The sequence below is a fragment of the Aythya ferina genome (genome assembly GCF_964211825.1).
Source record: "Aythya ferina genome assembly, chromosome: 5".
NCBI lineage: Eukaryota > Metazoa > Chordata > Aves > Anseriformes > Anatidae > Aythya > Aythya ferina.
In genome coordinates this window covers 54,149,339-54,177,213 of record NC_140301.1, presented here as the reverse complement: position 1 = coordinate 54,177,213, position 27,875 = coordinate 54,149,339, and the positions used below count along the sequence as shown (strand labels likewise).

At 37.0% G+C, this 27,875-nt stretch overlaps 2 protein-coding genes across 18 annotated transcripts in view; one reads left to right on the top strand and one right to left on the bottom strand.

The window, feature by feature from the left end:
* The window catches only part of MOK (MOK protein kinase), a 35,080-nt gene extending 17,270 nt beyond the window's left edge, over nucleotides 1-17,810 (top strand). For 2 of the 3 annotated variants that reach the window (XM_084521764.1, XM_084521763.1), the window contains 2 exons: nucleotides 88-285; nucleotides 5,202-17,810. In XM_084521764.1, the coding sequence (XP_084377890.1) occupies nucleotides 88-285; nucleotides 5,202-5,405 (402 nt within the window). In that variant the 3' untranslated portion in view covers nucleotides 5,406-17,810. Of the gene's footprint in view, nucleotides 1-87; nucleotides 286-371; nucleotides 499-4,104; nucleotides 4,535-5,201 lie in introns of those variants that run through there. The other variant, XM_084521762.1, reaches the window with a different exon arrangement.
* Nucleotides 1-27,875, bottom strand: part of WDR20 (WD repeat domain 20) — a 60,133-nt gene that overhangs the window by 8,860 nt on the left and 23,398 nt on the right. The window contains exons 2-6 of one of the 15 annotated variants that reach the window (XR_014693835.1): nucleotides 22,828-23,010; nucleotides 17,646-18,923; nucleotides 15,805-15,871; nucleotides 2,961-4,190; nucleotides 421-539 (exon numbers count right to left, since the gene is read on the bottom strand). Coding sequence is in view for 8 of the 15 variants with exons in the window: in XM_084521753.1 (XP_084377879.1) it covers nucleotides 12,538-12,630; nucleotides 17,646-18,923; nucleotides 22,828-23,010 (1,554 nt within the window). In the remaining 7 variants the exon portion in view is untranslated. Of the gene's footprint in view, nucleotides 1-223; nucleotides 540-2,550; nucleotides 4,191-5,549; nucleotides 6,451-12,034; nucleotides 12,981-13,034; nucleotides 18,924-22,827; nucleotides 23,011-27,875 lie in introns of those variants that run through there. The other 14 variants (XR_014693837.1, XR_014693838.1, XR_014693839.1 and 11 more) reach the window with 14 other exon arrangements.

Below are 27,875 nucleotides of genomic sequence, written 5' to 3'. Positions count from 1 at the left end.
GTTGTTTTGTTCTGTTGTTTCTTTTAGTTTTTTATTCTTTAAGATGTTATCAGAAAAAAATAAATCTCAATTTCTTAATTTTAAAAGGATCCTCTTAGGAAAGCCCAGGAAAAAACAAAACAACATCGACCCCCTTGTGGAGAATTACCAATATTAAATCTTTCTGGAGTAGCCAAACTGACTTCTTGTCCTACATCTACATTGCGTTCAGTTTTTCCTACAGCTAAGGAAAGTGGGGAAACCCCCGCGTCACAGTCTGTTAGATTTATGGGATCAATTATCGAGGTATAGACTCTAACTTGCTCATTAAAGTAGAACAGCCAAATATGTTTTACAGAGCACATTTCAAACTTCTGTTGTTTCCTCAACAGTCTGAGAAACAGAAGGCACGTAAGTCTTCCCTGAAACATTTCCACTTACCTGCTATAGGACGAAGAGGAGGAGGTTACTGACTGCCTTGTAAAGATTTTGGAGGTTGAGGAAAAGCACGGCTATGCAGTGAGTGAAACAGCCCCGATCATGCTGTCATTGGTAGAGATCTAACAAAACCAACAGTGCGTTATTTTGTGTTTCTGACAATTTGTCAGAAAACCCCACAAGGTTATAATGGGCTGCTTACCTAGCATTTTGGTATTCTGTTCCTGAAGACTATCAATATTTAATTAAAGCATTGTTCTGGCTGAGCTTAGAGAGCACTCTGTATTGAACTTCCTAAATATTTTTTCCTTTTAGAACCTGATGGAGGAAGGGGTTGGTTAAAAATAACATGAAAGGATTTGTTGAGCTTCAATATAAAAATGCAAAGTTGCCTAAAAAATACAAGTTTTCATATTATTGAATAAATGGCAGCTAACTTGACCTATCATATATATTTTTAGTTTTTTTCCAGTGATTTCTGCAAGGTATTTACCTCCTGTATTTAATAACTTCAACCTCAAGCTTTATTGAGAACTTGCAGATTGTGCAATCATATGAGATACTTGATTTTGATACAGTTAATATAACTTAAATATTTTTAGGTAACTATTTACTAGCTAAAAGATAAAGCAACTTTTTGTCTGATTCAAAAACAAATCAACTTTGGCCAGTTTTCTTCAAGCAGTGTTCTTAATCAGAAGTTTACACAGTGACTGATACTGCACCTAGTTGCTTGTAAGAGCAATACATGAATGCATTTCATCGTTTCAGAAATTTTACAGATCCTCAGTAACAATTTAATATAACGTTATTGCTCTCTAGCTCTTTACAAAGCAAGCATTTAAAAAGTATTTTTATCATAGTTGGAAAGTATTTATTATAATTTGATACCATTGATTTTGAAACTCCTGAGTCAGATCTCCTTAAAAAAAATGCAGTCATTAACTTGATGTTTTACAGAACAGTTTTACTGTTTAAAAACCAAATGAGTCTGTTTGTGTGAGGCCTGCTTTGCTAGGGTTTAGAAATCTTTGGTCAGCCAGTATAGCGGCAGGACAGGTTTTGCAACCAACTTTTTTTTGTTAGTCCTAAATTACTCTGCTCATAATTGTTTTTTTCACCCACCTTCCTGACACTGAAACCGAAGAGCTCTGGGCCATCTGCTGCTGTGCAACAGCTCTCTGTGTGACAAGAAAGTGAAAAGCAACCAATGCCAGATCAGCACGATTGCTCAGCGACAGGGAATGGCCTGTGCTGCCTAACTTTTTTGTCCCTTTACAGAAACAGTGAAACAAAAATCAGCAACTCGATTGTAAAATCTAACTCAGGCAGCAAAAATCTAGATTTGTGACCGACATTACTGCTGAACTATTTACCCATCCTTTAATTTCTTGTTCTTTTCCTTTTGGGTTATGAGGCAGTCAGTGATACATTTTCAGGTTTTATAGTCATCAAGGCATTACAGCTTTGGTTTTTACTTTTGTGGTAGATTCACCAGTGCACAGATTGTGGTGATGAGAGGGGGGAGGTTGGCGATAGGCAGAGAAAGGTGGCAAAAGGCATGTTGTGGTAGATAGGTCACAGCTGCACACGAATGAGGTCACAGCTGCACACGATAGTCAAGTTCTTTATGAATTCTTTTGAGATCTACCACTTAGAAGTGTGTGGCTATCTAATAATTATCTTTGTGTTTTGAAGAAGGCATTCTTTTCACATACCAAGGAGCAACGTGACATTACTAGCAAATTATTTAAGTGTGAAAATGTCAGCAAGCTAAATGTTTATGTGGTGCATACCATGGGAGTCATTTTTTGGTTTGATTCAAATTTGACTGTGCAAGGTGAATATCTTGTGCCTGCAGCATGGCCTACTCTACATTTGCTTGTTTTATTTAATTTCTTCCTAGCAAAATTTTAGAATCTCAATAGGAAGAATGGAAATACCTCCCAGTAAATTGTAAATTACATAAATCATTGTAAATTACAGCACATGAGGGGTAATCTGTATTGCTGCTACTCATCCTGGGTATGCCACGGAAATAGCAGCTTTCTCTTACTAGCATTAAACAAATATGTAAACAGTCTTAGCGGCAGTTGTGCAGTAGACCAGTAGAACACCATAAAACAGGGAGAATTAAACAGCGGAATGCAACAGTATAGGTAGAGGCTGTTTCTCATTTTATTGAAACTCATACTGGATAAAGATCATCCTTCCTCCAGTTCTAAGTTCCTCCAGTTCTAAGCAAAAAATACACTCCTGACCAGGATTATCTTGAAACTGCAGCAGGAGTACATGAAGACAGAGTGACCAGCCCAGGTCTACTGTTGTGTTACAGTTATCATCTCCCCACGTAGTCACACTTATATGTTAGCAGCTCGTATCGTTCAAACAGAACAGAGAGTTTGAACAATAATATTTGTTTGAATATCTAGCATTAATTTATAGACACACAGAAGTAATTTAAAGGTGTGATGCTAAACTTAGGCATTAAGGATGGCAGGTCTACAGGCAACATAGTGTAACAGTAACCTCCAGCTTCTTACCTTTTTTTACCACAAGTTTATCCAGTGTGGTTTTCTGCTTTGTTTTTTTTGTTTTTAGTTTTTTTTTTCCCAGAGAGGAAGATGGTGATTTCCTGAGCGTTACCCATTTGGGGTTAAGCATGGTATGCAAAAGTAAAAATGATGGTCTAAAATTAGGTAATGTATCTGAGGGATCTTGCTCTCTACAGTTATGAATCTGTGACATGATTTTTAACAAATCAAGCATATGTCAGTCTCCAGATTCTTAAACCAGAAAATAATAAAAAAAATCCTACAATCGGCTGAGCATCCAAACTCAGAGCTCTCTTATCTCAGTAATACAATAGGCAAAGTATGTTCTTTATGCAGATACATTAATTGTATTGGTAGCTTCCTATAATCTTTTTTTTCCTGGAAGTTTCAAACATGAGATGCTGAAGTTTAAGTGGTTTCATTCAACAATTCAACCCCTACCCCTCAAAAGAATTCCCTCAGATCTTGTTTTCACAAGATATTTTCCCGTTTTCAACTATTATTGCAACTTTTTGCATCTGTGAATAATACCAGGTAGGTAATCACCTTATTCGTACACCAAGAAATAATTATATTTGTTGAAAAATATGAAGTCAGAAATTTTTGTAGCTCTAAACTTGGAGAGAAAAGGTTATCAGAGTAGTATTTTGTATATCACTAACAATTCTGTCTCACATAATAAGTATCTGGGGCTGTCAGTCTGTTGCAATGAAAAGAAGCAAGTTCACATTCAGCAAATTGCCTCTGCTATGAAAACTGAGTATTTCAATTGAATTACCACTTTGAAAATATTTTTTTCCATTTCTTTTAAGCTTTCAGGTGGGTCTTACAGGGCTTGGTACTTACAGTGCTTCATGGGCATTTATTTCATAACAAGTTCTTTGCTATTACTCTTCTGGAGACCGCTTACACTTTTCTGGCTGTTGGATTATTAGGCAATCTTGAGTTTTTCCGATTTGCTTTATAGTTAAAATACATTCAACTTTAAACTATAAATTGGGAATTATTGTTCCTACCACCATTCTTTGAGCCAAAATGCTGCACTGAGATGACCTGTGTTCTACCCTTTAATTTTTTCTGTAGAACTCTAAGTTCTCTCCAGGTAAGTTATTAGCATCCCTTTTCTTCCTAGAATCATTTTTTTTCCTCATGTGGAAGAAAGAATGGGATGGATAAGTTCAAGCTTTCAGGTGCCTGCAAATAGTAAAAATGATGTTCCTGGAAAAAAAAAAAAACAAGACCAGACTCACTGTATGCTATTTGACTATGGTTTGTAACAGAGATGTACTCTGCAACCAGAAATGTAAGTAGCTGCCACTATTAACCTCAGATTGGATACTATGGTCCTTCCAGTACTGATTTTTCCTACAGCTGGTAAAATACAAAGTCTTTTAAATAGATTATTTCATCTTTTCCTCAACTGTTTCATTTTGACTCAAACCATATGAAGCACGCACATAAAGAACTCTACAGGGAGATAACTACACTAGTTCCCAGTGACAAGGTTTATCTGTATTTTAACAGTTAAACCCAATACGTTAATAAAAATTTCTGAACAATAATGCTGCTCAGTTTCAGTATTTTCCCCATTCCTTGTATTTTAGAAGACTGCGAGTAGCTGAGAATTACGAAGTACAGTACTGTCTTTAACAAAGTAGACAATCCAAATGCTGGTTTATGCTGCCTGAAATGAATGGGAGATGCAGTTGCAAGCAGCTACTGCAGTTGTTTCTCTACAACTTTTAATTCATTTCCTGAAAAACACTAGCTTCTCATGCCCGAAGGTGTCTAATGTTTACTTGCAATGAGAAACATTCTACCCCCCTCCATTGCTGGAGAGTAGGACGGGCAGATTTTGCTGAGGTGTGCCCTCACATTGTGGCCTCGGTTCTGCTCTGCCTCCCTGCAAGACTCAGCAACAGGCTGCCTATTTCTGCATAGGAAAGGAGGAAAGATATGATTGGTACTTTTATCATCTGTCATTACTGGGGCTGGATGTGGAGCACCATTTTTTTTTTTTTCCATCTTCACAAGAAATACTGAAAACAATTTAAGTGTTCTGTTACTGACTGAAAATGTGTGTTCAGACAAGCAGCATTAAACTATACAAACAGATATGTATTTCCATCGTACTTATCAAAGTGTTGAATTGTAAACAAGATGCCTGTAAACAGGACAAACAAGTTGCCTCAGAAACCCAGCTGCTCCTACATGTTGATGTAATTTTAGTTTGCCAGGTCAGAAGGTGTTTGTCTACTACTGTCGGAACGGTCACTTCTGAAGTCCCAAGACAACATTATGCAACTACAAAATCCTCATCCCACAAAGTTGTCTGCAAGATTTCTGCTACACGAGGGATTTGGAGATAAACCACTAAGAATGAGAACAGACCACCATTACTTCATTTTCCTAGTCAAAACTCAACTATATTAAATATGAAGCAATGTTCTAGGTAAGACTTTTTAAAGGAATTTGTTCTACAAAGTTTAGATTATATTTCTGTACCAAACATTTAATTCAACAAAGGATTGATTACATCAAAGCTGATCAAATTTGAACAGAAAGTAAACAAAAATGCATATTCAAGATAGTTTAATATGTATTTTCTGAATTAGAAATATCACTTTCTTAAATGAATGAGAAGTTCTAGTGTAATGATCCATTACTCCCCTCCCCCACCACTGAATTACATTATTTGTACATATAATACAGAGCTGATTGCAGTTGGAAACAACAATATTAAAATAAAGGTTTAATAGATACAAAGGATCTTTTCTCCACAACATAGTTTTCCTGGTGTTTGGACACCAGATTTAAAGTAATTTTCTATTAGCATTAAACTATTTAAGTGCAAAACAATTTTGTTTTAAAAATCTAAGATTGCAGCATCCATCTTCCTGAATAACATTTTGAAGCCAGAAAGTAATGACTTTCATTTTCTACGAGTGCATTCCAGGCTGTCTTCTAGCCATCTCTGGTTAAAAAAATCAGTGCAAAATAAACAATGGTGAAGTACTAATTTAACCATTGAACTTACTTGGATTTAAGAAACATACTTTATTTTACACTATATATATATATCTTTTATTTATATATTTATATATATAGATTAAATTACACTGGACTTTAAAAGTATAAAGAAAACCAAAAATGTTACTATTTTTTTCTGCAGCACCAAAGGAAGCTTTTTTTTTGTTTTGTTTTTAAATGAAAACTCTTCCTTGGGTGAGCAGCTAGCAGTAGTAGCTGTAATAAGAACTCATTACATTATTCCTTTGCAAATTACTATGTGATTCACATAATTCCGTGTTTACACTCTGCCACATTATAATTTGTGATGCTCTTTGCCTGAAGAACAGCTCCTGGTTCCATTGTCATTACTTCTTGTCCTGTGTTCAGAGATTTGCTAGCAGTAGTGTGATGGCTATACTACAGTTCCACTTGGAGAATTGGCCTGGTTTTGGGATGACAATAAACCCTGCAAACAAAGCAGTTTACATTAATCCAGCAAGAGAACCTGACAATAGTTTTATAAAATTATTAGCCTGAAGCTAAAGTACAATTTATTTTTACCACCACTTGCTTACTGTAAGTATCAGCACCTCCCCTCCTACGAGAATCTAAGCCACTGTTGTATCAGTCAAGCAGCACACACCAAAGCGTTCAGTAAGGCAGAAAGTGCGTTTGTTCCTGACACACGGTGAATCTGATGCGAGCACTCAATTTCAGTCTACCTTGCACTTTGAGTCATTGTGAGCTGTGCAACTTTAAAAATCATACACCAAAAAAGTGATCATCATTTTATTAGGGTAGCAACAAACAAACCTATTTCAATATCAACAAGTTTGACAACTAACCTGATACAGGGAAATGCTCAATCTCTTATATGCCACTGAATATTACAAGCTTTAAATAGAAAAATAGATTATCTAACCAAATACTTAGTTTGGTAATTGTAAAGGAGAATGAAACACGAAGTAGGAGTTCAGTAGAAGTTTCCCATTACAATTTAAGCTTGCATTCAGGATTTTTTTCTTTAAACTGCATTACCGTTCCAATAAATGGAGACTGACTTTATTTCAAGCATAATGCTGCACCCCGAGCTAGACAGGGGTTGCGGTTCCATATTAAGGCAACTATACTGTAGGCGACAGATCCCAGTTTTGATTTATGTATAGTAGCCCGTTTTTAGTTATTCACATAAAAAATGTATGCCAGACTTATATAGGAAAAGCTTAATAGCAAAATGCAATTTCATCTTCTTGCAATGTCATTGTTATAACAACTGCCAGCAGACTTGCACCACCACGGCAGCTAAGCTGGAAGCTTATGAGTATCACCAATGAGTATCACGGAGCAACTCTTACTATGCAGGCATGGCAAATGCACTTTTAGCAATTCCGCTAAATAGCTACCAGCTTAATTTCTTACCTCAAAATTAGGATCCTGTGACTCAGATCCATCAAACCAGACAAGTTCAGGCAGCAACTAACACACAATGCAGAATGCACACAGCTTCGGAATCTACAGGAGCTCTTTCTCGCTTGGATCCCAGAACTGAAAAGTCACTACTGATGGAAGAAAACCCTGACCACAGACAAAGCGGTGGAAGGAGGTCTGGATTGGCTGGATTCAAGTCACCACGTTTTGACTAAAATCAAAACTTTTTTTTTTTTTTTAATTAAAAAAGAAAACCCCACATCTATTCCACCAATTCTGACACACAAATCCAGATACATTTGTAGGATTTATAGCAAAGTGTGTGGGCACGTGTGTATGTATACACTTTTATATACATTTATATATAATAAATGTATGTGGCACTTATGAATATCTTGTGAATATCTGGTTCAAACACTGTTGAGGTAGACTGAAATGGGTTGGTCTTTAAACCTGTGTGTCATTCAGGCTTTGCAAAGATACTGCATACGTAACAAGAAGAAAAGACAGTTTTATTGTTATTAGTTAAGGAGTAGCAAAAAGGCAGAATTTTAGAGAAAACAAGCTACTGAAGCATTTCTGAAAATGTTTATCAAGAAAGCTTTGTTTAAAAGAGATGAAGACAAAACAGAACTCCACAGTTCGCTTATTAAAGCATTCCTCAGAAGTCTATTAAATCCAGCAACAACTGGAAGGTCTTTCTCACAAGAAGACTACGTCCACTAAGCAAGTTTCACACACCCTCGAAAAAGATGTCCCGAAAGTCTTATTTTCAGTCTTTAATAAATCAATAATCCAAACTGTTCATATGCAAACATTCTTTATAAGCACACACAAAAAAGTACTAGGGATGGTGTAATATGAAGCCTTTTTCAGCAGGATCATAGCCATGCTACATAAGCAGAAGAAATAAGCACTATTCTACCACCACATTTACACTGTAATGCAGCTGATTGTTGGCAAAAAAAATTAAGCCACTCATCCTACAGCTGCTCTAGAAACAGGTAGCACATACTGACACGTAGTGTGAAGCCTGATTCCCCAAAAACTACTAGCAACTCTGGAATTTAAGTTCCAAGACTAGGAACAAGGATTTGCTCAGTCCTCGTTGCATCTCCCACCCCATGAATGCCTCCTGGTTTAGAAAGACAAAGCACCGTGTGGGTGGCTCTGAGAGATGCTAGGAAATCAGATTTCAAGCCTTGTTCTAAATGAATTCTGCAAATCTGGGCAGGCAGGGGAGAGGGTCAGTAAAGTGGAAACAATCTCAGGATCAACACATCTGCTACTGCAGGCAGACATTTCAAAAACTTCCATAAACTTAGGAAGCAGCACCTTAAAACTTGGTCAAGCTACAATGAGGAGATGGCCATCCCAGAGGTTTGCTTGTGTGACAGAGGTCAGAAATGCTGCAAGTTCTTCCAAGTACTCAACTTCATAAGATGACATCTGAGACCTCAGATGTTCATATAAGGAAAGCAAGAATAAAAATTTGGCATTTAGGCATAAAAGTTTTACAGAATTGGGTTAAGAGTTCTGGGTGGGTCCTGAGTAACAAGAAAGATCACGTGGAGCTTTGCCATTATGAAGAAGTTAGTTAAGTACAACGTAGGAAGCTCTGGAAAGCCAGTTTTAGAAAAGCATGTGACAGCTGGAAAAAAAGCTAAGTTTTCATTCAAAAATTACCATATAAGAGTCTGGTCTGTAATCTGGGTGTGGGCCTAGAACACTTGTAATGACATTCTCTGGGAATAATACAACGAGTAAGGTTATAAAAAAAAAAAAAGTCTAGAAAGTTCCTGCATGGATACATAAGATAAAGAAGTTAGCTCACGGTGCTTTCTGTGGCTAAACCACGCAGGTGGTGAAGGATGGAACAAAAGCTGCAGTAACTCAGAGCAAAGCTGCACAGTTTAATAGCAGTGACAGAAAACATGAAGGATTAAAACATGAGGAATTGCGATATGACAGCTCCGGATCTGCTGTGCTGTACATTGCATCAGCTTGAAGTTTAAGAACAAACATCACACTGAGCATGCAGCAGAGACACATTAAGAGACTGTTCAAAAACAGTTTTGAAAACAAACAGAGTCTTTTATTAGCAATATTATGTTGGGTCTAGCAGGGGTTGGAAATGGAGCCAAGCCAGGAATTTGATAAGGCAACCTTCATCACAACCTCAGCAAGAGTCCTACAAGTAGGTGTTGCATCATCTGCCATCTCAACAGCATACTCTGCTGTTCGAATTCTGTTCGAACACACTTCTCTGGTGGAGGACTGTCGTTTGCCTTATGACAATTAGCAATGTAAGAGCATTAAACACCCTGTTTCAGCAGTGCTGCTAGGGCAAGCTGCTGCACCACATTAATCTATGCATTCTCTCTGACTTCCCAAAACTCACAGGACTTTGCATATTTAGTAAAAGCCTTAAGACATACTGGTAGGCAGAAAAAGCCTTAACAAATACGATAGGTAAGATTGCTCCCATGTGAGTTTCAGAGCAGTCACACCTGTGGTCTGTTCAGAAAGACCTGCAGCAGCGTTAGGACCAGCCCTCCTCACAACGCACAAGATTGCAGGGGTTTGTTTTTCAAGAAGTTCCACATATGCACAAAGTTTGTTTGTTTGTTTCCCCAGGCAATAATATGAAACACAAAGTTTCCCAACAGAAACTAAGTGTGTGAGAGATCAGGACACAACTGCTGCATTTAAAAAACGAGCCAGGAAGACACTGCTACTTAGAATAAAAGCCATCAGTAACTACAGAGTTCGTATTTTCTTTGTGTAAATTAGAACAGAACTGATTGGAGCCAAAGATTTCACTAGTCCAGATATTAAACTGCAAGTTCGGACACGTGGGCAGGTTACTGTAAAGTTACTGCTTATGTGCTAATTCACAGCTCTCTTGGCACGCACTCGGTGCTCGCCCTGGACAGTAAAACAGAGCAGCTGCCTCAGTAACATGTGGGATGTCAGAACCCTGCCTGTCTTTCCTGCTGTTTTGAAATTGGAAAGTAGAAAGAAAAGCAAACAGTCCGCTGTAACAAATACAACAGGTATTAAAAAAGCCTTTTAGGCAGATACAGGCTAAAAGGTCTCACAGTACACTTCACTAATGCAATTAAACCAGCAACAGCTGACCTAACGAATGCCCATGCAAACATGGCATTGATTTGTTAAGCTATTACTGCTATTCAGATAATAATTGCATTTACTGTTAAGAGTATTCCACATGTAGTTTATTCTTGTTCAAAACAGTGATATTCTTGGAGTCACTTGAAAAAAGGTATCTGGACTGAGACCTTCACTGGACAAAAGAACCCACAGTCCAACACAGAATCTGAGCAATAATATGCTCAAACAGAGTGAAACTGTTCACATTTGAAATCCTGCAGTTGAATCAGCTTAATTGGATTAAGATTCGTATGAACAAAATGTCCACATTTCTTACGCAGACAAGTCAGCATTTATTAGCTTAAGTCTTTGAACTACTTATATTGATTAAACCAGATAGTAAATCAGTGAAACTGAGTCAAAATTGAGACCATTCAAGGAAGTGCCTGCTGAACGTTAACAAAACATACTATAGAGGAATATGTATGGATTCAGGGGGAAAGAGCCAAGCCAATACCTATCTCTGCATGGCCTATCCGTTCACTTTATGTAGGTTTAAATGCATTATTTGTCTTTGGTTGGCTTTATTATTTTTAGTAGAGTTACAGAAGTAAATTCTTAAACCATATGACATACCAGATCTTGTAAAAGCACTAGTAGCAACAGGGAGACTGCTCGTGCAACTTCACTTCTGTATACATAAGGAATTTTTCTTCTAAGAGAGGTGTATCACCTCTCAACAAATCACCCTTTTTGTTGCTCATGGTCAACAGAAAGAAAGTCAAGGCTGCTAGAAAACTAGCAGCCTAGTAAAAAAAAAAAAAATCTTAACCTATAGTGATAGTAGGTAAGATTACTTCAAGACTAGTTTTTCCTTGGCAGTGGAAGATAAGCATCTTCAAGAGGAGAAAAAAATAAGATGCAACTAAGTGCACACTGGGAAAAGCACAAAAAGACTTTACCAACAGAAGCTGGATTTGACTCAGATGATAGGAACTTAAGCTTCATTTAGGTAGTACAGGCTCCAATGGTTAGGAACAGTTTCTCTAGCCTCTTTAAACTATGGTAAGGTTTAAACTTTTCAGATTAGGAAATAATGAAATTGAAATGAACCAGGAGAAGAATTGGGGAAGAAGCAGATGACTTAAGGCAATCCCATTTTGGGTAGTTGTAAAGTAAGCATGATCACAGAATGAGAAGTGATCAAAAATGAATTTAGTAAGTTGATCGGCACCTACCTAAAATCCAACTTGAAATACAAGGTTAATTGTATGTAAGAAAATAAGGTTATCAAACAAGTTATTTCCTTGATAAGTTTGTGCAACATTATAAAACAAAAGCAATAAAAGCAAGAAGACACTTCCATCTTCCGAGAAATCTTTTGTCATCTTCTGTGACTACAGAAGGTGTGGAAGATGGTTAAATTTCATGCTCACACTGACTGTTGAGAAACTGGTTTGTACAAGCAATTCTTGCATCATTTGATGTAATCAGCTGTTCACACAAGCTTTCAGGACAGATTTTATTTTGTTCATCCATCGACTCCTGTATATTCTTAAATATACATATATTACATGTAGACCATCGTAGTGGTCAGTCAGTACCTCCTGAAGTACCAAATATTCTCAAGTTCTTACAAGATGGATAGCTTATTTCCTCAGCTTTAGACTACAGAGGATTTTTTTCCTAAGAGACGAAGAGTCCTACCTCAGTTAGGAAGGACTCAAAGTAACTTTTTCACTGAAATTTCTCAGAAGTGCCTTTGAAACACTGAGGTGTCACTTTTTTGGTTCCTTCAGCACACAGTGCTGCTGCTGCAAGGGCGAAGTTTGCTCAGATACAAATGCACCTTCTTTTTCTTTGCCTAAATTGGTCTCAAGAAATTTTGTAGCCAAAGGTTTAGACTGGTTTAGTTCTAGTTCAGATGAGTGAAGTTCTAGACTAGCCAAAGCTTTTCTAGACTGAAAACACTTGAATCATCCAAGCGAGCCATATCCTCAGGGCTGTAAATTCAGCATTCTTTAGGTAAATGGCAATGTCTAAAGCTGGAATAAACAACATACCCTGCACCAGAGTCCACAGAGGAAAGAGCTCCTGTAGAGTCCTAGAAGGAAGAGAAAACACTCAGCCCCAGCTCGTATCTGATGGCTAGGCCGAGTGAATCTAGACACATACATGTCTGTGTTTTACTGAATCTGAGTTGAAACAAATTTGATTTTTTATAAATATTCTATTTCATATTACTCTAAGTCCTAGAAAAATATCAGAAGACATGACCTTATCAGCAAGATTTAAACATCCAAAATGTATGTATTATCTTGAGTTGAAGTGAAACATTTACTCAGAGCAGGTTACAGGATGCAATCAACTTCTTACTTCAAAATATGGCAAGTTAACAGTTTTCATTGTGGCCATTTGTTCAGCACAGTATGATAGCAAAAGACCACCTAAGGACTGCAAGATAAATTAAAACTCAATGTGGAAAAGGACTATTGAAAGTTATCTACATTTACAGTTCAATCACACATTTTTATTTAACATCAGTATACAGAGGACAACCCCAGCAAGTTATTTTGTAATGTCAAGTATTTAGTAAAGTTCTTCAGCTGTAACAGTGACAATAGAACAGCTAAAAATAAGCAGTATGAAACAAACATGATTTTCTTAAAATTATAAATATACCAACAATACTTCTTAAAGCTTAATTATTGCAACAGTTAAATTAACAATAGTTCATGTTAGAAAGGCTCTATGAAATTTATTCAAGTTGTCAAGAAATTAGATGGAAGTGTAAAAAGGAAATACATATGAATTTTACTTTTGATTTTCACTAAAGGTAGTCAATACAATTTTGTACAGTATCACCTAACATGTCAATCTTTAACAAACTCCAGTATACAGAATTCATAAAATGCAGAAAAAAATTGTTTAATTTTTACATGTAAATTGACAGTAAATTAACTGACACAAAATTTATTATCGTAACATAAGCAGGCCAGCATTTTAAATATTAATTTAGAAGCTTTATATTGTTAAAGGGGCAGACATATACAGTCATTCCAAGTACATAACCAAATTGTAAGAGGTGATAATTCAGAACATGGGTTTTCTAAAAAGTGTTTAGTAAAAGTCATGTTATTTCCTAATCCAGACATCCTCATCATAAAGCCTTTACAGGGTTATGATCTTTCCTGGCTTTACTGGAGCCACTAGTCACACCTCCTCACACACGCACACGCGCAAACACACATACCTTGCTATAAATATCACACCAGTGTACTAGGTTTAAATTCACCCTGATAATGCGGGTATGCTATGTGCAACTTTGCTATTATGCACATTACAGAAAGCTTCAAATTTCAGCATGGTAACCTGAAGTCATATAGCTGTGTTTCAGTTTTACTATAATCATCCCTGAAGTTTATACAGATACCGTATCACGTTGAAAGAAATCTATTTGATAGTACTTAAATACCAGCAATTGAACTTCAATTGTAATGATGAAATGCTCCTTTCCATTGAGGAAGAATTAGTATGTATAGCTGCTCATCTCACTCAAATATAGTACATGAATGTTTAAGTACTTTTACTAAAACAGAAATCATACTAAAACATGATACTGTACTACAATTGTAGTTAACTAGAAAATTCAAGGATGTTATAATTTAAGTCTAAATTTTCCTGTACAATAAGTCAAATAAATAAATTCCATGTGCATTTGTTTTACAAAATGGTAACATGTTTGTCTTGCTAGGTTATACACTGCCATTTCACCTGTTCATAGCTCTGTCCAATCTTACCTTGAGCTTTCTGACAAAGGAAGCAACTAATCAGCAGCTTTCATTTAGATAAAATGGAGTCACTGTACAAGATGAAAAATTAATCCCTAAATCAGACACAGTAATCATACAGATTGTTTCTCTGACCATTACGTTCAGAGAAAACCTACTTTGCATATGCAGGTACCACTTTTTTCTTTCAGTAGTGTTTCTGCTTCTGCAGTTCTTATAATTCAGTTTGAAGTAGCTATAAAGGTAACACATGAAATTTACCTTGGTTCCTTTAAGATGTTTTTCTCTTACATTTTAGGATTAATACAACATTTGTACAATCCTATTTACACTTTCTATTGGGGCTGGGCAAGAAGGGGAAAAGGAGACAGCTAATGGTCACCATGTTGATTAGGAAGTCCATGTTCTTGTTAAGGCAACCTACTTTTCTCACTACCCTGAACCTTCTATCTTACAAACAGGCTAACAAAATGAGAATAATAATAATAAAAAAAAAGGTATTCTAAGCCTCATTCAACTTGGTTCTTACTGAATTTTTCCATTCACTTGGCCTCACTCTGATCAGGAGTTAGTACAACAGTTCTGGAAGTGCAATGTAAGGATAGCATATCCAGTGAGGAAGCTCAAGGTATGATTATGTATACGCTCCAAGTAATAATTGGTAAAGTTTGTAAACAAACTGGCAGGACACTCTGTAAGCACAGTACAGCCTATCAACTATCATAAGGATCTTGGCTGAAGAGACATTTCTGGATTTTTTTCCACTAAGGACAGCACCAGTCCAACCAGAAAAATTCAGAGACCTTGTCATGCACTGTCCAATTATCCGGCATGTCTTTTGATGGCTATTAAAAATGAGGGAAAAGTAGCACTGGCTCAAAGGAAATTACTTTAAACACTGCAAATCTGCTTCAGTTTTCCATCCAATTCTTTCTTTAGGCTGGCAGTGCCGTGAATTTAATGAAGGCCTTTTGAGGCAGTGATGGAAGAAGCAGCAAGATTTAGAGGCTTTCACTCTAGAGTTGGCAGACAAAAAAGTGACGGAGTTTTAAGATCACTTGGGGACCCAATATTTCAAAAGGAAGACTAGAAATAGCAGCTTTAAACCCTAGAGCAATGGGATGGCCTAGGATATAACAGTTGGCAAAACGGAAATGAATGGTATATAACCCAGTAAGAAAGACATTACCATGAGTGTTTTATACTTTGACAATTCTCATTAAATAAAGTTAAGTGCTTTCCTATAAACAAAAAGAATGCTCATAACGTCCTTCTGGCACAAATATTTTCCTATCAAACCCCTGTAAACATGCCATCAAAATTTAGTTTTTACCAGCAGAGTGAGCTCACTAGAAATGCAAGTGATATCAGAAAAACAAATTCATTTGAAAATTTCTAAGTAAATACTTCCTAAACAATATGGCATTTACATCAGTGTGCAATATATTAATTTTGAAAGTGATAACTTTAGCATGAAAGTTACTTACCTGTCATTAAAGTTTTCCATATTGGCCAATACATAAATCCTGATTTTTGGTACTGCATACTTTATCTCTGAAATATTTGAAATGTCATATTCCAAATCAAAGTCAATACACCAAAAAAAGTGTTTAAGTTATAACCAGTCTAACCAAACCCACCTCAGCCACTGAAAATAAATTTAACAGTGTTGCATTTAGTAGTACACAGAGGAGTTTTAAAGCAAAAAAGAAAATATAGGTCACAATAGAAATCTGAGGCACTGCTGTACATGTATAAAGTTAATTCTTAAGACTTATGAATTGCACTGAGTCACGGATAACTGCTTTAGTATTTTCATTGAGGACAAACATTAAGTAGTTAAGTTTGGGTTGTTTTTTCTTTTTTCTTTTTTTTTTTTTTAAATTAATGCTGGAGCTGTAGTCCTTAGGCAAAAACTATGGTTTTTTTCCTAGGTATTACCTTCTACCCTTCTCCCCAGAAAAGGGTTTACATTTTTTTTTAGCTTTAGATTCAACCTTTAAAAAACATCAAAATGAAGAGTAGATGTAGCTCTGAGTAAGTAAGTTGTATCAAGTTTGAGAACATCTCAAAGAAACTTACATTATACAAACTTTTAAGAAAAAAAATCTTGACTTTTACTTAGTTTTATAGCAATGAAGATGTGGTGTTTAACTATTTACAGTACCTCCACTTCAAAAGTGAGATTTATGAACCAAATATTTAAAACGTAACAAACGTCAGATGTTCATTTATGCTGCCTACTGTGGCAATACTCAGATATTACCAGATTTATTTTTTTTTTTTTCTTGAAATGATAATCTACATGCCACAAAAACTTGAAAAGTTTTCACAAAAATAATGGTATTTTTTGGTGGACCAAATCCGGTAATGTTTTCATAGCTGTATTCCTTTAAAACATTGCAGGCAAACAAAGCTATTGTAGCACAAAGTACTTTTTAACAAAATATTCACCACTTTTAGCTTCATTCAAAATTTAGCTTGCTATACATTGAACAGAAGAAAAGTTTCATCTGTGTTTAAGTGCATTAACAACAGAAGTTAAAACTAATATTTTAATGAAGGTTCAACTGATAGAACAGGTGCTATCAAAAAGCACAAGCTTGTCAATGACCAAATTTGACTAACAAAAGTGACAGTGACATAAAACTGAAGCTGCTCAGAGAAAGCTTGCACAATTTTCCCTAGCTTGACAAAGAATACATAAGTCAAGACCCAGCTAAAATTAGAGTTCCTTGATAGTACTGATTCACAACTTCAAGAGCATAAACTACAGTCAGTAAAGGGCTCACAAATCTGCTCATAAAATGGCTGACACTTTAATAAGAAGTGGTTTTACATTAATGGCAGACCACCACAGAAAAGTATGGAGGAATAAAACACTTTGGTTTAAATTTTTCAGAGGCTCACATTTCTCGTTAGACTTAGAAGCAGCAGCTTTTATAAGCTACTTTTATTGGGAGTGCAGTATTTTGTAGAAAACATTTGAAAGATTATAATTATTTTAGTGATTGACATGTTTTTACTTCCATTTTTACATAAATAGCTTTCACCATATTGTGGTTATGCTTAAGTATAAGAACACTGATCAATAGTTTAGATGCACAGTATTTATTTCTTCTGCTGGAAGGCAACTATACTTAATTGTATCCAAGACACTTCAAATCATTCAGAAATATGGCATGCAGTATCCAAAAGTATGGCTCTGAGGATTTTTTTTTTACATTAAGCATAAAGAAATTTTATATTCAACATTCATTTATATCTCAAGAAAACTACCTATTCAGAGTTCTAGTTCTTTGATGCAGCATTAAGGATTAAAACTTACCACTTTACCAGGCCTTGCCCATGTGCAAATAAATCCCTCCTGACAAGCAGTGACTATACAGTCTTCAAGAAAAATTAACACAGTCAGTCTTTCATGTGCTATCTTTTTACAGATAAGAGGCTCTAACAAGGGAACATCTTCCATTCTGGGACAGAGAGGTGTTCCCAAAGTTTTAGCTGGGTCCGTTTTGGTTTTAGTAACTAGGTTCAGTTTGTCACTGCTCTTGCTAGATATATGTCCCATGCTATGGTTTCTCTTGTGATCTTTTTCATGGTGTCTTTCCTTCCGATCATGTAGCGATAAGGTTGCAAATTTACTAACACCAGAAGCAATGGCACCATCCATGACACTGCTTTTACTGCCAGCATTTGAGACTGCAGAATGTGGAAGGCTGTTTGACCGTGGAAGAGGAGGGGGTACAGAGTTTCCAGGTGTTGTGATACTGTTTCCATTACTTCCTGGGTTAGTTCCACCACTTCCAGCGGGTGGACTTGTGGCATTCATGACATTTGTATGTGTCCTTGCTCTTGAGAGAGGTTGGTGGGGGAAGAGGATATCTTCTGTAAGATCCCATAAACAGAGCTGCGTGTCCTGGCCTACCGAACCAAATCTATACGTAACACTTACTGGACGACTGTCTGTAGAGTTCCTTTTGGATAGCCTAGATTGCGTACTATTTGCTCGATCTCTGCCAAAATGAAGGTCTTGGAAATCCTCATCACTGCCGCTAAATTCCATCGGGTCACTCTCTTCTACGCTAGTGGTATACGGATCGAATGCAACAACACTGACCCACGATTTATGTCCATGGCCTCTCGCTATTACTCGACAGTCCACAAAAGACCAAACTGTTACCAAGTCATCCTCTCCACCTGTCACTATGTATTTCCCGTCAGGACTCCAACACACACACAGCAGTCCTCCAAAGTAGCTTTTCATTGTACCATGCAATTCCACCGAATCAAAGTTAAACACACGAAGAAAACCATCCTGGCTCACACAGGCCAAGAACTTCCCATCTGGGGAAAAGGCAAATTCATTCAGGGCACCCTCACCTACTGTCCATTTAAGCAGAGGGTTTCTTGTGGATTTACTCTTGCAAGTGTGAACTGCAAAACTTTCTCCTTGTTTAAGTAGCTGGTAGTGCGGGGCTGTGGTACCACAAGTGTGCTCCACGTTATATAAGTACATATTGCCACTGGAATGAGCTACTAGGAAAAGGCTTTCCGAACCTGGTACCCATTTTACACAGGTTACTCTGGACTTGTCTATTAGTCTCTGTGAAAAACAAAGAAGATACACATCAGAAAGTCTGAAAATTAAAGTTTTAATGATTAACTGTAAATCTGAGCTTTTGGGGGAGAAGGGGAACAAAGCTTAAGCAAAGTGAATTCAACTTTCTGGAAAGGAGCTATGTTACTATTCGCAAACACTCATAATCTCATAAGGCATTTAACAGGAAATTATATTCAGAGAAAGTGCTATCAAAGGTCATTATGGTCCAGTCACATTATGAAGAACATACTTTGATCAAGCTGATCTGTTGCTATGAATCTCAACACAATGCTCTTAAGTTTACATTCTGCTGAGGACGTTAAAGTATGAAAAAAATAATCAAGGAACACAAACTGAACTAAAGGGAAAAAAGGCTGTTACTCATCTGTGTGACAAGTTATAAATCAGCAACACTTACATTTAAACTGGTTTTATCTGAAATGGCTATAAAAATCAGCATCTGAAGGAAAAAGAGACATCTTAGGAGCCTTTACCAGCTCACTGATTCAGGCAGCAAACGTTATGCTGTGCCCCTGTTAACATGTGGTTGGACAGTTAATAGCTAAATACATGTAAATCAGCAAATTTGGAAGGCACCACATCCTCTTCACCTTGGAAACCCCACCCTGCAATTACTTTTCATTCATTACTCTCAGTTACCATCTGATTAAGAAGTTTCCTTTAAATAAAAACAATTTAATGGAGTCCATCATTACCAAACAATGAACACACTTTAAACAAACATCCCTAGTTAAAATGTCTTCAGTACTGTAAAAACTGAGAAGTAGAGATAAAGTCCATGAACTCAAGGGGTCAACTGTTCTTCTGGTGGATTTCTAAATCTACCAACTCAGCCATGGCATCACTCAACTGCAACTTAGAGACAAAAAATTCTTTAAATGCAAATTCAAGATTTGTATTTGGCACAGATTGATTACAGGCTGAAAGTAGAGCTGGGCTATACAAAATGCAAGAATGCAAATACAGCGAGCCTCAGGAAATACCAGAACAAGTTACAGAAGCACATAGAAAAAGCAAAGAAAAAATGCTTTGCTATGCTGTTTTTCACAAAGAAAAAAAATAGCTGATGGATAACACTGACTCTTACCCATTCTGGGCCTGTAACTATCAAAAGCAGCACCTGGTCATTACTCTTGAACGTATTTTTGCTACTGTGAAATTCAGTATAAGGACCAGGAAACCTCTCTTGTGTAACTTCTTATTTTCAATTTGAGAGTGAACTTTTCCTCTAACAAGGTAGCTTTACAAATAGCATCTTAGCTTCTGTTGTGGCATTTTAAATAATTTGTCACACGTTCATTAATATGTATCATTCATATCTGGTAAAAATGATACCAGAAACGTTAGTCAGAAAGTTACTTCGTACATACCAAGAGAAAAATATAGAGAAGGTCAGACTACCTTTCTTGCTAGAGGCAATGTTCTTGTTATGAAGCCATCACTAATACAGCACAAAGTGAGATTTCTTGCTCTACTGTACCAGAGCAGCTCAACCTGACAAACAACATATTCACAGAAGCAGTAACTCAGCTTTTATACTGCCTTTCAAGTCCCTATTCTCTTCTACATCAACAGAGTTTTAAAAAGTAACAAGTTAAAATGCAATAGCCTTAATTTAGTCAAGCTTCGACACAACCTGTGTCATAAGATGAAGCCATTTCACGTATCACATACAATTAAGTGCTATCCTTATTGCTTTATCACAGGTGATAATCAAAACACACCTTTGGGCTACCTAAATCACTAAATTACTAACAGGACAAGTGGTGAACCCTACCATCTCTATTATTCTAGCACCAGTGCTAAATCTGTCAAAAGATGTAAACACTTACTTAGCCCACCTTTTGCTTATGAAAGTATGTCTATTCTCAAATACTTTCTAAAAATCTAAATATATCCAAAAAACATTTTCTTGAAGCAAATGTACCAACTCATACATCGATAATTACTAATGTTTCTCTTAAATGGGCTTCAGATACAAGCTAATATTTCTAAACATGCCCAGAGTCAATTTCACTATTGTAACTGACAGGCCAAAACCACAGCAGTTTCAGAATTGGTTATAACTGCAGATAAGATCTGTGTAGGAAACAGGGATTTTGTCTTTTAACTTTACCCTACATGTGGGTAAGTTCTGGTAACACCACACAAAGCCATATGCTAGCTTTGTATAAAAGAGCTCATCTCATTTCAATTCCACCAAACAGGAAGAAGATGCATCTCCATCGTAATGAGGCAATACTGGTGGCAAGAGAGGAAAGAATATTTTTCAATGTCAAGTCGCCTCAGTGCTTCCATCACTTGTGGAATACCACAAGAACTATTCTGCCTGCAATGCAGCTTTATGCTGTAGAAGCTAGACAGTAAACATCATGACACGTAAATAGGCATCGGACCTTTGCGTGAAGTATTTTAGCACAAGTTTTTCTCAAGGCAACTACAGGTCAGCTACCAGAGTGGGAACTGCTCTGCAATAGGAAGTTCTAGCTATTCATAGCTTCCCGCTGCCATTTTTAATACTTATGCTACTACCATACAAGATTAAATCTTGTTTACATGAGTAACTTGTCACATCTGGATTAGCACTCCCAGTGGTGCACCAATGCCAAAGTTTGGTTTTCTGGGAAGTTTTTTAATGGATGATGCTAGAAGGAAAATTTTAACTACATATACAGTGGTTTCTACCAAAAAGAGTATTCCATGCAGCATTAGGAGGCTCTCCAGCACTGTTTCCCATTCAACACAAGCAGGGAGACAGAACAGGTGGGAAAAGGCTGGTAACAAAGAAGAACGCCCCTCTTCTGATCTGGTTGTAGCTACTTTTAGAAAGCTGAGGAGGAGTCAGTTCTAATTATAAAACATCCCCATTGAGAACAATACTTCAATCTTCTTTGCACAAAGACAGAGCAAGAAAACACATGTCCCTGAGGTGGGAAAGATATGCTTGCTTAGTCTGAAAGCTGAGCAAGGCTTAACTTCATCTGCAAAGCTCTTGTCCAGATTTCAAGTCTTAAAAAAAAAAAAAAAAACACAAAAAAAACCTGCAGAGCTCTCTTACCTTATGATTTACCTGCAGTATTAAAACACAAAAAGCAGCAAAAACAAACAAAAAAAAACCAACAAGCCAAATACCTCTAGCTTATCCTCTGCAGAAAATGCTGTCCAAGTTTTATCAGTTACCAGATCTCTTCCACTGTTAATATCCAAACACTTACCTTTCTAAGAATACCAGTATTACCAGATAACCAGAGCCAGTGGTTTTGTAACTTGGCATGAGTCCCCCTCATAGTACTCCCTCTATTTTTTACCTATTGCTTAAAGAGAGAATTCTTTTTCAGGAGTATCACATGGTCGATACTTTGTGAGCCTTTAGCTTTTCTCATGCAGCATTCAGCTTGAGATCCTAGTCTTCCCTGAAAAAGCCTTTAGGAATCCTTGATACAGACCGTTTCTGCTGTAACATCCCGACCATAAAAAAATGATATTTTTACTTTAGTTATTTAATATTTTGACCGTAATATAATAAATAGGGGCTCAAATATTTTCTTCCCTGTTTGGAACCAGAAGCCTCCAAAACAATTGACTGCAGAGAACATGCAGCAGCATTTTGATTTGTAGATGTTTTTTCTATCTGTTAACTGTCGTTAGTTCTAGTTGCAGTACTACCCAAAGTAAGAAGTCCTATTTTTTTCTTTTGCCTTTAACCCCAAAAGCTTCCTTATGAATAAAATTTTTGTGTAAGTATTCTAAACCAATGAAGGAGCTGAAAACAAAAGGTAGTGACTGAACGATGAGCTGTATAGGCAAACAAAGCCATCTACGGAACTTTGAGGATTTTTAGTACCAGAAATACATTGCATGCAACAATGTTAAGATTTCTACTTACTTCCTCATTAAATAATTTGCTAGTTTCTTTTTTAATAGGGTCTATAAGTTGGACCTGGCCTGCTGAGAAGCCCACTAGAAGAGAAACACTTTCTGCTGTGGCTGTTAAGTGATTGAAGTCATGGCATGTAGGTTGTGTTCCTTTGTATATCCTTTTGTCTATTGGTTTACTCAAGTCCGCAGCCTGCAAAAAGAGCAAACAGAATTTAAAAAGTTTATCACAATGTATACACATACAAGTTTAGCTTGCAAAAGAGCTTACACTAAGCAACGATTTAAGCAGTCACAAAACCATACTTTAAAATACAGCTCTGTATTTACTGAAGACCTCAAATATGTCTTCAACAGGTTTAGCTTTTAATATAACATCACACTTCCACATTTTCCAGTTTTGTTAAATGCTACACCTTTGCAACTACATCACGTGACAAACCAGTGACAACTGTTCAGTAACACAAAGGTTCCAGTAAGTTCTCAAGATCAACCTGTTTCCTGGATTCTCCTGCCAGAAGCAGCATCCCATCACATTGACAAGACATCTTCCATTTCCCTAGCAGCAGTTTTCTCAAAATGAAGTACAACTAGTTTTGGCAGTGGACTAAAAATAGCGTATCTTGGTCCTTGTACTGTAAACGCATCATTTTATAACAGGCAAAAATGTGATACCATTATCAATATTAAAAAATGATCAACTAGATCCAGAGAGATTTCTAGGAACACTGACTCAGAATGTTGATATTATGCTTATAAAATATTTTTAAGGCGATTAGGTTACAAAATAATTGTGCTTCTGACATTGATTTATTAAACATGAAAATACTTTGCACCATCTATAATCAAGGATGACTTCTATGGATCAATATATCATCTGAATTTACTGAACAATCCAAATACAGCTTAGACAAAGTAAGTGCTAGCAAAACAGAAGAACTTTTATATAAACAAATGAAGATCTGGCACTTAAGTGTCAGAAGAATCAAAAAAACAGAAAAGCAATTTAAAATGCTCTCTCAGTTGTGTAACCCATGTTTATCCCCGTATCACTTCTGAACAGACACCCTAATCTGTCATCATCCAGAGATTATAACCCACACATTTAACATGCGTGATCATACATCAGGTTCAACCTTTCTTTTTAACTCCCTATTTACTAGGTTCGGAGTCTGTAATTAGAAAGCTGCAGTTACTCAATAATATTACAGACTCAAGATGCAGCTGTGATTTGGGACTTGGATTCTAGTTTTGATATCTACTTTTACAGTATTTTTAGTCAAGGGAAATCAGGGCAGCAATATAGGAAATAAAACTTGTTTGAGGAAGTGGACAAGCTCCATATAAAAGAAAATTGCTCCAGTGTATTAAACCTGAGTACAACATTTGAAGAGCAGCAAATCCATAGCATGCATGGAGCTGTACTGTGGGAAACCAGACCTGCCTGTAAGTAGAGCAAAACCGTGACTAGCTACACAGTGATTCACATCAGGTGAGCCATTTCCAAGGCAAATTTAACTACGGGATACACGTGATAAGCATATGTATATGCAGCAGTACTGAAGTTACACTTTGCTTTGCAGCATATATTATAAACCAGTTTAGTCAGGTGTATGGCCTTCTGGTTGAAGGCTCCGAAAGGAGACAATGTATTCCAACCTCTAAAGTCAGCATATTAAAAAAGTTATTCTCCAGAGCCCAGAGAACCATTATAAGCTAAAAAAGAATATTAGTAATACCTCTTCAAGGAGAACTTAAATAGAATACTAGCTCTACTGGGATCATAGGATAAGGTGCATGTCTGCCAAGGGGCATCCACAGACACATGTAAATCTGTAACTTGAAGCTGGAATGACCAAACCCTAGAGGCCATGTGGTTGGATCCCTTATATCGTGCAAGATTCCCTTGTCCTAAAATAATACAATATATGTGGTATCAAGAGGTAACTCCCTAAATGGAGAAAAATGTTTCCAATGGAAGACTGTTCTACAGCAACTATAGATGCATCCCTCCATACCTCAAAGAAACGCTCTCTCGTCTCACAAGGTATGGCCCCTGGACAAGAGTTTCAGCAGAACCAAGTGCCTCAGAAAGGAGATCCCTTTCAAAATAAACAGAGCTCAGCCTGAATCACGTTGAGGGATCAGAGAATGGTTGGCTCGTTCAGCAGTGGAAAACATGAGCATTCCCAGGGCTGTCATCTTTTGAATCCCTACTATACTTTTAAGTGGCACAGAAGGTCGAGAGGTAGCTATTTTCAGATTGAAATTACACTTTGCTCTTTTGTCTGGTCAAGATGGTTTTTTTTAGTTTTGTTTCAACATTCACTATATTTTTGGTAGTCTGAAAAACTTGCTGTGGCTGAAGTCTTCTGAAATTGTGTGATAACAGATCTAGCAAGACATGAAATTCTGATAAATGAAATCTAGGCACAAGACTTCACTGTGCTTGTTCTAGCTGCTCTCGGGGAACCAGATGGCATGGACAATCTGTCTGAACTTCAATGGAGTATAAGTAAATTAATTCAATTACCAGAATTACCAGAAGCTAGGCTTTCTACTGAGAGGGATGCTCTGCCTTTTATTTACATGCAGCTAGTGTTTTCAGTTGTGATTACGATACAGTTGTCTCATGGAGATAAGTCAGGCACAAAAACACTTTTTTGGTCTTGTTCTCACTTCACTGAAAGACAGGATAGAATCAATGATCATAAGAACCAAAAGCCATTTTCTCTATTTCTGCACATTTGAAAGTTGCTATTGGATTTTTGATAAGAACAAGAAAAGCCCTTACTCATAAAATTCAATAGGGCCTGTGACTCAGCATTTCATTAGCATACCATTAAGGCCATTTGCTGTAGCTGTACTGTTAAGGATCTGATTCTCAGAAAAGAGATTTTTCCATGAGATCTTAGGATCTGACACTATTTACTCAACAAGGCGATATGAACTGCCACTTTCAGAAAAATGCTGATGTACTTGGGAAGGGAACTGAAAGATGCTGGGATTAAGTGTTACTGAACACGGCAGCTACAAGCACGGGGTAAGGCACCCTTGGCTATGCCTGAGCTGCTAGCAAGTTATTTGCATATTTTTGGTCCCAGTTCTTTTCAATTTTTCTTCTGAAAAAATACTTAACAGTATTCCAGCCTGTCCACTTTGAGGAACATATTCCATGATGGATGATTCACGATGACAGCACCACTCTGTAATTAGAACTTATGTTTAGTCTTGACTGAAACAGGTTGGAGCACCTAATGCAAGGTTAAGAATCAATCCTCCCTTTGAATGAAATCACTGTGCAAGCCATCAAAGCGCATCTTCACTAATCAAGCCTCTGTAATAGCACTTGGGCCAACCAATACCTGCACTGGAAGCCTCTCCTTTTCAACATGCACTGGTATTTCAAGTACTCCTTGAGCAAAAGAACAAGGACTAATGGGTATCAGGCAACAAGAGCAAGACGAATTTCACTCAACAGTTGTCTGAAGTCAGTGATGCAGCTGAACAAAATTGGCATATCTGGGGCACCAACAGTTTGAGTCCTGTCCTTGAACAGATTCGAAGTCCCTAAAATCTTAGGCTTACAAGCAGAAGAAAAATTGACTAACACAGCCATTCAGTTCTTTGTGAGGAATTTCTTGTCTAGAAATAAAACATGAATCACATAGCAGTTCTGGGGACTTTCCAGTCCCATTTAGTTAACTCACATCATGCGATTTTAGCCATGTTACCCTCACTCCGCTGGGGAGGGAAAAGGAAGGGGAAAAAATAAATATATAATAAAAGTGTGTGCATACATGTACATAATTTGCCCATTCACCCTGAATCAAGATTTCAGTAGGAAGGTGGTCAAGTGGAATATGTTAACCACAGCTTTAGATACCTAAATAATAGGAACAGAAAGAAAAAAAAAAAAAAAAAATCAGTTACCTCAACCTGAAGCAAATACTGAAAATTTCATATTCCAACATTTGAAATGTCTTATTAGGATGGGCATCAACAACCTTGGTTCCTTATCCTTATGTAATTCTAAGGTCAAAGACAGATTCATTTCTGTCCAAGATTTATTCTTTTGATGTACTATTGATCTAAGACTCAGCTTTCATACTACAATTTCACAAATAGTGAGTCACATTATTTCAACTCAGCATTTAATCATGCTCCTTGACAGACGTGAGTTCTTCCTCTTTTTCTTTTCCTAACTTACATCTGCAGCTTTCTGCAAATTTTAGTTATTGAAATCTATAATAGATGCTACATTTCCTGCCAAGCTAAACAAACATCTCCCAGATCAGAAAGGGAAGGCGTTATTTATTAATTTCTCTCAGATAATTTCAACAGTAGCCATTAAAATGTTTCCTTTAGAGACTTAATAGTATTTAATATCAGATTTGCCAGGCTGGCTTTCAGTTGGTCATATGGGTAAGAGAGTTTGAGACAGAATATTAGGTCTTTAAGCCTGGAAGTAAGAGCAAACATTTAATAAAAAATTCACTTCCAAAAAATCCTCTTAAGAGAATCCCCCCTAGTACAAAGAATTAACTGATCTTGAACTGCAGATTACAGGTTGGCTACGCATGCACAGCTACAGCACCAACACAAGATGACAAAATACTAAGAGTCACTTTTGAAAACAATTTTTCCAGCATTTCTGGAGCTTGGAATTCACAAAAGTACCTGCAGCTTGTATCTCTTCAACACCTTGCTGATCAGGTATTTCATGCTCCTTGCTCTATAACCATAATAACTAGAGAAAACTCTGCCTGTTAGAGTGCTATACAAGTAACTACAGAGATCAACCCTTACAACTGTTGCTAAGTGGACTTTGTTGAATTTCACAGATGCTCTTTAAAGTCCTAACCGAGAAATAGGCTTTGCTGCAGCACTGTGCCTTACAGGATCCCCTACAGTACATCCTTCCCCCATGCACGTGCTGCTCTCCCTCTCCTTCCTACAGGGAGAAAGGATAGCAAAAGCCGTGCAACACAGCTGACCCACGGCAAGAAGGTGCTGTTATTTCAGGCACTTGTGTAGTTTCCTGGGGAACTCTGTCCC